General features: G+C 45.9%; 1 protein-coding gene across 1 annotated transcript; it reads left to right on the plus strand.

Moving 5' to 3' along the window:
- Positions 1-5,824: 5,824 nt before the first annotated feature.
- On the plus strand, positions 5,825-10,805 carry LOC119307202 (obtusifoliol 14-alpha demethylase-like). The gene is made up of 3 exons (XM_037583297.1): positions 5,825-5,897; positions 8,649-9,169; positions 9,613-10,805. Exons 2-3 carry the CDS (start codon positions 8,705-8,707, stop codon positions 10,594-10,596), a joined length of 1,449 nt encoding a protein of 482 aa, XP_037439194.1. The 5' UTR covers positions 5,825-5,897; positions 8,649-8,704; the 3' UTR covers positions 10,597-10,805.
- The last annotated feature ends 1,085 nt before the right edge of the window (positions 10,806-11,890 follow it).

Here is an 11,890-nt window from a genome sequence, read left to right on the forward strand (position 1 = left end):
AATACTTATTGTTTTTGTTTTGTTTTCTGCATTTTTTTTTTGTTTTTTTGCTTTATTTTTTAATTGTTTTTGCTTTTAGTTTTAGGAAAATTATAAACTTTCTGTTAGTGCCATTAGTTTTCAAATTTGAAAACATTTTTTTGTTTTTTTGTTTTCTTTCTTGCTTTATTTATTTTATTTTGTTTCTACTTACAACAAAATACTTATTGTTGATATTTTTAATTATTATGAGGGCTGAACCATAAGACATTAAAGCATTTCAAATGATCTCTGAAAAAGTTGAAAGTTGGCATGGTATCATAAATTGACCCACATAGCATGTGCATGTACAAAACGGACAATGGTATCATACTCGTCAGTTACAAAGTTGGCATGGTACCATCATAATAGTTGCGGGAGAAAGTCTTCACTTTTTCTTCGCTTGTGTCATTTGCTTATTGCGCCGTAACCATGGATAATCTTCATCGTTTATCAGGATGCTAGGGTCAGCCTTGACTTTGAAGAGAGAAATTTCATGAAACTTTTCATAAATCTTCAGACATGTCTGTCTTGTCCTCCACTCCCACGATGTCCCTTTTTCCTGAAAGAACTATGTGGCGCTTTGGCTCATCGTATGATGTATTCGCTTCCTTATCTTTTCTCTTTCTTGATCTGGTAGACATGTCCTTCACATAGATAACCTGTGCCACATCATTGGCTAGGACGAACGGTTCGTCAGTGTACCCAAAATTTTTCAGATCCACTGTTGTCATTCCGTACTGTGGGTCTACCTGTACTACGCCTCCTGACAGATTGACCCATTTGCACTTAAACAAAGGGACCTTAAAATCTACTCTGTAGTCAAGTTCCCATATGTCCACTATGTAACCATAAAATGTGTCCTTTCCCCTCTCGGTTGTTGCATCAAAGCGGACACCGCTATTTTGATTGGTGCTCTTTTGATCTTGGTCAATCGTGTAAAATGTATTCCCATTTATCTCGTATCTTTTCCAAATCAATACAGTCAAAGATAGTCCCCTGGACAATAAGTACATCTCATCACAAACAGTGTTGTCACCTCTGATACGTGCTTCCAACCAACTGCTAAAAGTCCTGATGTGTTCACATGTAATCCAGTCGTCGCACTGCTCCGGGTGTTTGGAGCGCAGACTGTTCTTGTGTTCATCGACATACGGGGTCACCAAGGTAGAGTTCTGTAGAACTGTGTAGTGTGCTTCAGACCAAGAATATCCGTCCCTGCATATTATTGAGTCCCTTCCAAGCGTGCCTTTTCCAGTCAGTCTCCCCTCATACCGCGATTTAGGGAGACCTATCTTCTTAAGGCCAGGAATGAAGTCAACACAAAACCCGATGACATCCTCTGTTTGATGGCCCATGGAGATGCTTCCTTCTGGCCTAGCATGGTTACGGACATATTTCTTTAGGACTCCCATGAACCTCTCAAAGGGGTACATATTGTGTAGAAATACGGGGCCCAGAATGACAATCTCGTCAACTAGATGAACTAGGATGTGCGTCATGATATTGAAGAAGGATGGTGGGAACACCAGCTCGAAACTGACAAGACATTGCACCACATCACTCCTTAGCCTTGGTATGATTTCTAGATCGATCACCTTCTGAGAGATTGCATTGAGGAATGCACATAGCTTCACAATGGCTAATCGGACGTTTTCCGGTAGAAGCCCCCTCAATGCAACCGGAAGCAGTTGCATCATAATCACTTGGCAGTCATGAGACTTTACGTTCTGAAACTTTTTCTCTGCCATATTTATTATTCCTTTTATATTAGACCAGAAGCCAGTCGGGACCTTCATACTAAGCAGGCATTCAAAGAAGATTTCCTTCTCTTCTTTGGTAAGAGCATAGCTGGCAGGACCTTCATACTGCTTTGGAGGCATGCCGTCTTTTTCGTGCAAACGTTGTAGGTCCTCCTGTGCCTCAGCTGTATCTTTTGTCTTCCCATACACGCCCAAGAAGCCTAGCAGATTCACGCAAAGGTTCTTCGTCACGTGCATCACGTCGATCGAAGAGCGGACCTCTAGGTCTTTCCAGTAGGGTAGGTCCCAAAATATAGATTTCTTCTTCCACATGGGTGCGTGTCCCCCAGCGTCACTCGGAACAGCTAGTGCGCCGGGACCCTTTTCAAAGATACGTGTAAATCATTGACCATAGCAAGTACGTGATCACCGGTACGCATGGTGGGCTTCTTCCGGTGATCTGCCTCGCCTTTGAAATGCTTGCCTTTCTTTCGACATTGATGGTTGGTCGGAAGAAATCGACGATGGCCCAGGTACACATTCTTCCTGCAGCTTGCCAGGTATATACTATCGGTGTCAAGTAAACAGTGCGTGCATGCATGGTATCCCTTGTTTGTCTGTCCTGAAAGGTTACTGAGAGCGGGCCAATCGTTGATGGTCATGAACAGCAACGCCTTTAGGTTAAATTCCTCCTGTTTGTGCTCATCCCACGTACGTACACCGTTTCCATTCCACAGCTGTAAAAGTTCTTCAACTAATGGCCTTAGGTACACATCAATGTTGTTGCCGGGTTGCTTAGGGCCTTGGATGAGAACTGGCATCATAATGAACTTCTGCTTCATGCACATCCAAGGAGGAAGGTTATACATACATAGAGTCACGAGCCAGGTGCTGTGATTGCTGCTCTGCTCCCCGAAAGGATTAATGACATCTGCGCTTAAAGCAAACCATACGTTCCTTGGCTCACTTGCAAACTCATCCCAGTACTTTCTCTCGATTTTTCTCCACTGCGACCAGTCAGCGGGTGCTCTCAACTTCCCGTCTTTCTTACGGTCCTCACTGTGCCATCGCATCAACTTGGCATGCTCTCCATTTCTGAACAGACGTTTCAACTGTGGTATTATAGGAGCATACCACATCACCTTCGCAGGAACCCTCTTCCTGGGGGCTCGCCGTCAACATCACCAGGGTCATCTCGTCTGATCTTATACCATAATGCACCGCATACCGGGCATGCGTTCAGATCCTTGTACGCACCGCGGAAGAGGATGCAGTCATTAGGGCATGCATGTATCTTCTGCACCTCCAATCCTAGAGGGCATACGACCTTCTTTGCTGCGTATGTACTGTCGGGCAATTCGTTATCCTTTGGAAGCTTCTTCTTCAATATTTTTAGTAGCTTCTCAAATCCTTTGTCAGGCACAGCATTCTCTGCCTTCCACTGCAGCAATTCCAGTACGGTACCGAGCTTTGTGTTGCCATCTTCGCAATTGGGGTACAACCCTTTTTTGTGGTCCTCTAACATGCGATCGAACTTCAGCTTCTCCTTTTGACTTTCGCATTGCGTCCTTGCATCGACAATGACCCGACGGAGATCATCATCATCGGGCACATCGTCTGGTTCCTCTTGATCTTCAGTAGCATCACCGTATTCAGGGGGCACATAGTTGTCATCGTACTCTTCTTCTTCGCCGTCTTCCATCATAACCCCTATTTCTCCGTGCCTCGTCCAAACATTATAGTGTGGCATGAAACCCTTGTAAAGCAGGTGGGTGTGGAGGATTTTCCGGTCAGAGTAAGACTTCGTATTCCCACATATAGGGCATGGACAACACATAAACCCATTCTGCTTGTTTGCCTCAGCCACTTCGAGAAAATCATGCACGCCCTTAATGTACTCGGAGGTGTGTCTTGAACCGTACATCCATTGCCGGTTCATCTGCATGCATTATATATAATTAAGTGTGTCAAAAATCATTACAGAACATCATGAAGAGATAATTAAGTGACCAAATTAATAGAAGTTCATCATCACATTAAAACCAAAGTACATACATAGTTCTCATCTAACAACATAAAGCTCTGCAGAGCATCTAAATTAATTAAACCATACACTGAAACTATGTAAAACATTTCAATGCGAAAACAAATGCGATCATAATCGCAACCAATGTAACAACTGATCCAACGGTATAATGATACCAAGCCTCGGTATGAATGGCATATTTTCTAATCTTTCTAATCTTCAAGCGCATTGCATCCATCTTGATCTTGTGATCATCGACGACATCCGCAACATGCAACTCCAATATCATCTTCTCCTCCTCAATTTCTCTAATTTTTTCCTTCAACAAATTGTTTTCTTCTTCAACTAAATTTAACCTCTCGACAATAGGGTCGGTTGGAATTTCCGGTTCAACAACCTCCTAGATAAATAAAATCTATGTCACGTTGGTCGGCATAATTGTCATAAACAATAAATGAACCAATAGTTATGAAAAGATAATATATACCACATCTGAATCATAGACAGGACGAGGGCCGATGGGGGCGGATACCAAAACCATCGCACTATATAAGATGCAATAATAAAAGTAAGAAAATTATACAAGTATCTATATAAATATACAAGTAAGATTTTTTTTCCTTTCAGAAAGAAGATAAGAACAAGAGGCTCACCACGGTGGTGTCGGCGACGAGATCGGGGCGGGCGATCGACGGCGATGAAGAGGGGACGGGACGTGACGGACCGCTAAACCTAGACAAATATTGAGGAAAATGGAGCTTGGAGGTCGAGGTTGGAGAGGAGAAAGCTTAAGTAGTGTGGCTCGGGCATTCCATCGAACACCTCGTGTGCATAGGAGGTGAGCTAGAGCACCACAAAGCTCTCCCCTCGCCGGCCACGAAGAACAGAGCACTGGGAGTGCTCTGCTCGCGGGCGAGGGGTAGATATAGGCAACTAATTGGTCCCGGTTCGTGCCACGAACCGGGACTAAAGGGCAGCCTTTGGTCCCGGTTCACTCCAACAACCGGGACCAATGGTTGTGGGCCAGGAGCGAGGCGCATTGGTACCGGTTCGTCCCACCAACCGGAACCAATAGGTCCAGCCGAACCGGGACCAATGGCCCACGTGGCCCAGCCGGCCCCCGGGGCTCACGAACCGGGTCCAATGCCCCCATTGGTCCCGGTTCTGGATTGAACCGGGACTAATGGGCTGACCCGGCCTGGACCATTGCCCCCTTTTCTACTACTGTATGAGACTGCAGAAATGATATAATCTTTAACGGAAAAAAATTCATCAACTTTTTGCAGGTTATATACAGAGTCGTTGTTTGGATCCGTACATGGTTATTACTCACTCATGCGGACTCCAGGAAGCTTTTGCCTATTGGGTGCAATCGACGGAAGATGGTAGCACGGGTTATCTCTACAACTGCTTTGTATGGCGATCCAATAGTAGGATATGTGTTTAGTCATCTTGGCCTATTTTTCGCCGGTTGTGGCAGTTCTTTTAGTCTTTGTTGGTTTTATGCTCCTTTTGTGAGCCTTTTCTGAACTTGAGACTTTGTTTGGAAACTTCAATTCAATAAAATGGCTGCATGCATCGCGAGAGGTTATATTTTTATTTAAATATGCCTATACACCTATCTTATTGTTGGACCGCCATGCAAACCCGTGCTACTGTCTCCCATCAATTGCACCCATAAGCCATATGCTCCTCGGCTTCCGCGGGCTGAGTAATGACCGCGTGTGGATCCAGCTAGTTGCTCTGTAGGCTACTACAATAGTGGGCCTCTGCAGGCTACTAAGAATAACCCATATTCTACTTTGAAGATCTGCAAGAGTGTCTCAATATCCGTCTTCCCATATTTCTTCTATATGTGCCTAATAATACAGATTTCCTAATCTACTAAAAAAAGGTACATATTCCCTCATCTAGTAGAAGTTCCTGATTTCCAGGATCGCATTATTGAGTTCATGGTGGCTCTTTTCTTGGCCATGTTAGGCCGCGAGCTTATAAGTAACATTGCTTACTTTGGCACTCCTGCTATCAATGTTCCATTGCGAGACCTCACGACGAGCTCAGGAAACAGTACTATACATGGTATCTGAAAAAGAATCGACCTTCTGATTGAGGTATGCCCTACCAGTGTGTGTGTGTGTGTGTTCTCCTTTCAATTGAGTGAATTCTCTTCTCTTCTTCAGCCCCTTGCATAGCTCTGACGTAAGTGGCACTAGTGGTGTTCTCAGGTGCTACGTGTTACCTACATATGTTTTGTATTCTCTTATTTAGACTGACTGAATACTAGGAACTAGGCGTTTGAGTCCATTCAGCGGACTCTGCTAGCTAGAGTGCTCTCCACGATTTAAATTGTGGAGAGTTCTCACCTCAATGGGTCGAAAGATGGATTTTGCCCCTTTGCCTAACGTGGGCCAGGTTAGTCAGGCGTTGAGCGTGCCAACGGCCGGACGCCCGCAAAGCCTCCCCACTTTGTCTCTGGTTTGCGGGGTAAATAGCGTCCGGACCGCTTAATGGACGGATGCAGAACCACGTTGGATGGCACAACACGTTCATACTGCGCGATCCGGACGGTTGCAGCCTTTCAGGTAGTTTGAGGGTCACCGTTGAAGATGCCCTTAATTAGCTTATTCCCGCAATATTTTTCCTAAGAAAAGTTTCCTTATTACTTTATTAGGCCTTAGGTATAAATCTTTTTGGAGGCGAAGCCAAGTAGCCAACTCCCCACCCACCCCGAGCTTCCATAGCCGCCACCGCCGCCGCCGGCGGAAGCGGGGGTGGTGGTTGGTGGCAGCGCCCGGCCGCCGAAAGTGGCGGGTGTGGTCAGCATGCCCCGACAGGCCTCCCTCACGCGGGGGAGCGACGTCATCCGGGCGGCACGGGTGTGGTGCTGAGGGCGCACGGCGCAACTTTGCAACGGAGAGGAGGAGCGCAGCTGGGGTTCGCAGGAGGAGATGGTCTCGGCGCAGTGGATCCTCCTAGAGGTGACGGCGGCGCGATGAGCCCATGGTGGCGTGGCAGAGCTCGTCCAGGAGTGGTTGTCCTTGCAGCGGCCGAGCATGCTGCAGTTCGCGGACGCCTCTGTCGTCGTGCCTATTCCAGGTACCCTGGTCGTGGAAGATGGAGGTGGCAGCGCGGGACGGATTGGCCCGATCGGGGCCGTAGGGCCGCGACACGAGTATTTGCTGGACTAGGCCTGACAGCTGTTGTGTGCGTCAATTCTTGGTCGGGCTGGGAGAGAGATCTGCGGGTTGACAACCGTGGGGTTGCTTGTACTCTGTCCACACAAGACCCTACCTTGGACAGAGGCGGCACTGGTAGTAGGGTCGTGTGCTTCTGCCTGTGTGGGTCTTCGGTGGACCACGACATCTCGGCTACGCTGGTGAAGTGTTGCGGCTGCGGCGGAGTGGTCAACTTGGAGTTTGTGGCCCCAATCCAGAGGGCAGGGATGGAGGTGTGCGGTGATTCAGAAGAAATTCCAGACCGTATCCGGGTGTTGTCGGCGGCGGTGCCCGTGGGTGTCGTTCCCCGTCTTCGAGGTGTCGCCAAGGTATGTCGGCATCTCCATCGCTCGCTCTTGGGATTGATAGATATCTTCGGGCGAAACCCTAGGTTTTGAGTTGAACCGGTGTGATGGCGGTGTCCTCATTGTCGCTAATCTCTTGGGAGCATCGCGGTTGAAGATAGGGTCTTGACGTTCCATGTTTCGCTACTTCCAGTGCTCGCCACTGTCCAAGGTGAACTTCAGAGCGCAATGTATGTCGTAGCCGGTGAGTGCAAGACAGTGACTTTAGTGGACCGATCAAGTTCCGCCATTTACTTGCCACCTCCCTTTGGCATCAAGGGTGGATGGTGCATCAATGAGGGAAGTTTAGTTCGAGTTGGTGCTGTCTTCGGAGGTGACTGCCGTTGGTCAAGATGCTTCATGCTTAGTCTTGGACATGCTCTTTCTGTGCTTTGTAGTTGTGTCGTCGGTAGTGATTGTCTTCGCACTAGCCCTGGTGTGGAGTCTGCACTATGCTTGTTGTCGCAACAAGTTGTAGTCGTCTTGTAATTGAAATTTGCCTTCTATAAAAATATGGTACGCATTCGCGTACTCTCAAAACTAGTAGAACCATATAAAGGTCTAGTTAGTGCCTTCTACTGATGCAAATAGGAATGCAAATTTTTGACCCTCGAGGTACCCTCTGACTCTTTTTAGTTGAACCAAATGAAGTATATTTTCAGTGGATGTAACTCTTTAAGATTTAGTTCATTCAGTTCTAAATTGGATATTCGGAAACAAAACGCAGATATTGATGTTGTGTTGCCCAACCACTGCGTAATAGATAAGCAGAACAAAAAAGCATGTCTATAGATATTTTATGTTGCAATTGTTACCCTAATTTAAAACAACTCCAATTTTAGACAGGAAAGATTTGTTTTCCCCTAATAATTGTCACACACATCCCAACTTTGAAAGCATACCATGAATTACATATGGAATCTCAGTTATGCCAGTATCTAGTTTTGATGTTTGGTGTCCAAGAAGAAAAGAAAAGGGAGAACACGGTTAAGATGTTTGGTTGAGAGTTTTTTCCTCAAACAAGGGCCTACAACCTGCACTTACAAGTTAAGATATGAACTCCGGTCCTTGACAGAACCAACAGGGGGTTGATCTGCAGATAAATTATGGTATTGTATGGATAAGCACAATTTTGGGTTTTCTTTTCCATTTTTGTGTTGTGCGAACTGAGAAATCAATGGAATAGCAAATATGAATCACCTTACAAATTGAACCCACATCAGCTTTGTCATCTCGCTAAATTTACTTGTATAGATATATGCATATCTGTCTTACTACCTCGATTATGTTCATATTTTTGCAGTGTCAGACATATTGCGTACGTAGTTGGCTGGCTACATAACTAGTAGTCACAACATTATGGACAAGTTGGCAGCTGGAACCACATGGTTGGCCATAGCTATTTTTGTCATATCTGTTATAGCCACCAAGATTTCAAGATGGAAAAGTAATGCCCATCTGTCCACAAGACCACTTCCGCCTGTTGTAAATGTCCTTGCTCTGTTACCTTCGCTCTTTAACAAGGGTTTCTGGGTTACAATCAATGATCTGTATACAAGGTTTGGTACTGTATTTACTGTAAATTTGTTTGGACCAAAGATAACCATGTTGGTTGGACCGGAGGTCTCAGCTCATTTCTTCCAAGGTCTGGAGTCAGAGATAAGCTTTGGTAATTTCGCCGAGGTCACCATTCCCCTTTTTGGCCAAGAAGTTCTTTATGCTGTAGATACCGCAACTCGCAACGAGCAAGTAAATTTCGTCATTGATGTATTATTGCCATCAAAGATGCGGAGCCTCGTTGATCCCATATCGCAGGAAGTAGAGGTAAATCTAAAAGAGACCTTCACTTTATTTTTACTCCCTATGGCTTTTCTTCTATCTCGTTGTTAATTTTGTGGTTTCGTGTTTTTGCTTATTAATTCACCTGTTCGAGAGGCAGTTTGCTTGGGTAAGTTGACTACATTTGTTTCTTAAAAACTAAATATACATGTAGGACATGTGCATATGATAGCAACGCTGATGCTGATAAGGATATTAAATGATGGGCATACATGTCAACTTAGCCCACAAGACATGTCTAGACCCCTTTTTTTAGGGAAGGCACGTCTAAAATCCTTGTAAAACTACACACAGATTAGCAAGATGGTGTACTGGGCCTGGTTTTAGCATATGGCATTAGTTTTGGATAGAAGATATAGAGGACAAGAGTGGTGATACCATGCATATGAGCTGCACTTGACTGATCACATTCTTATACTACTATGCAGGCCTACTTTGCAAAGTGGGGACAAGATGGCATAGTTGATCTTAAACATGAACTTGAGCAGGTGCTCATGTTTATCTCATGTCGGTGCCTACTCGGATATGAGATTCAGGAGATGATGATGGAAGAAATATACTCATTGTTCCATGAACTTGGGAAGGGCTTAAACTTTTTCAGTTACTTGTTCCCACATATGCCAACTCCAACAAACCAACGACGCGACAAGGCACACATCAGGCTGAAGGAAATATTCACCAAAATCATCAGGTCACGTAGAAGCTCCAACCGAGTTGAGGAGGATGTACTACAGAGGTTGATGGATTCCAAGTACAAAGATGGTCGCTCCACAACAGAAGCAGAAATTTCCGGCATAATCATGGCCCTCGTCTTTGCTGGAAAACACTCGAGCACTGCCGCTAGTACATGGACTGGAGCTTTCATGTTGAGCAACACCAAGTTCTTAATAGCTGCCATGGAGGAGCAAAAGCATATCATTAGCAAGTACGAGAACCAAATAGACTACAATGCCTTGTTAGAGATGGATACCCTGCATAGATGCATTAAGGAGGCAATGAGGATGCATACTCCATCGCAAATGTTAATTCGCAAGGCACATAAGAACTTCAAGGTGCAGGCCAAGGAAGGCAAAGAATATGACATACCTAAAGGGCATAACATTGTAATCCCCACGGCACTCAACAATAAGTTGGCACACGTTTATAGTAACCCTCATGTGTATGATCCAGATCGATTTGGTCCTGGAAGAGAGGAGGACAAAGTTGGTGGCAAGTTCTCTTTGACGACATTTGGTGGTGGAAGGCATATTTGCCCTGCCATGGCCTATGCTTACTTTCAAATTAAATTGGTATGGAGCCATCTGCTAAGAAACTTTGAGCTCAGGCTAATATCTCCTTTCCCTGAGGCAGATTTTAGCAAGTTGGGCCAAGAGCCTAAAGGAAAAGTAATGATAAGTTATAAGAGACATTAGTTGTTGTGCTGATAGCCGTTGATAAAGCAGTAATATTTAGCTGCATGATGTACCCCTAACTATCCCAGTTATTAGTTTGAAATAAGAATTTGGGTATGAAAAGGTTCGTCCCGAAGAAGGTTTTCCTGCTGTCTCCAAATTCTGTTAGAGTTGATTTCTTTTACTCCAAGTTGTAATTGGCCTTATAAGCCCAACTTAGTCGATCAATACATGCATCCTAGTTCAATCTATTTTCCCTACATTGTATTTACTGTCCTCTGCCTCTCGTGTTGCTGTGCTGAGTATTCCTATCCACGACGGATCATAAACCGTACATTTTTTTATAGATGCATGCAGCGCAGACTTCCACACCTTACAAGAGGTGCATGGAATCTTATAAGACATCTCGAACCAGAGATTATACAAGCAATGCATGGGGACTCAGCTCCTCGACGTACCCCCACCTGTCAGTGAGACAACTGTACCCTGCAGTACGTCAGAGGAGCCTCGTCCAATGCATGGAGACTTATAAGACATTTCGAACCATAAATTGTATGAAGAGGTGCATGGAGACTTATTTGACATTTCACTCATAATTTTTTGACATATATATGTGAGGCTAGCCCGCTCACTAAAAGTTTCTACAATGAAGAAGTATCTGAGTTAGGAGTGTAACAACAGGCCAATGACAGGGTACGGCATTGCCGCCGCGCCACTACTATGCTAGTAGGAAACACTACTGGAATCCCATTGTTAGATTGTGGACACAAATGAAGCCTCCTCAGGCCATGTGATTTTAGACCGTCGGATTGGGTTTCCAAAATGATCCTGTCTGTGGGACCTCCAGGTGGAGCGATCCTGGCCGTCTGATCGCGAGATGGATCGATGCGAGCCGTCGGATCAATAGAAACACTGCTACAATGAATAGTGTGGGGTTAAGCTCGTGCCACCGCCTGTAAATCTCGTGCCCCACCGAGGGCATTCTCGCCTTTTCACACGCAGGTGTTTAAAAGCCAGCACACCCGTGTGTAACCCTAACCGCCGCTCCTCACGCATCCTCTTCCTCTCCCTCTCTCGATTTTCTCTGGAAACCATTGCCGCGCCGTCGCCCCCGCTTGTCCTTCCGCCGTCGCCCCCGCTCGTCCTCTCGCCCTCACGCTCAAGCTCTACTCCTCCAACCTTGTCCCCGTCCCCCTCCTCCTCCGCCCCAGCGCTGCGCAGCCCATCGCTCGGCGCCTCCCGTCAGCCCGCGTTGCCGTGCAGTCCGCCGCCGCGCCGGCCACCGACACCTTCGAGCAGGTGCGTGCGCGCCGCA

Source organism: Triticum dicoccoides, chromosome 5B (genome assembly GCF_002162155.2).
Source record: "Triticum dicoccoides isolate Atlit2015 ecotype Zavitan chromosome 5B, WEW_v2.0, whole genome shotgun sequence".
NCBI lineage: Eukaryota > Viridiplantae > Streptophyta > Magnoliopsida > Poales > Poaceae > Triticum > Triticum dicoccoides.

Excerpts from the sequence above, each read along its gene's own strand:
- LOC119307202 (XM_037583297.1), top strand. The coding sequence starts at position 8,705 with ATGGACAAGTTGGCAGCTGGAACCACATGGTTGGCCATAGCTATTTTT. Across the intron at positions 9,170-9,612 it reads CCATATCGCAGGAAGTAGAG|GCCTACTTTGCAAAGTGGGG; the intron begins GTAAATCTAAAA and ends ACTACTATGCAG.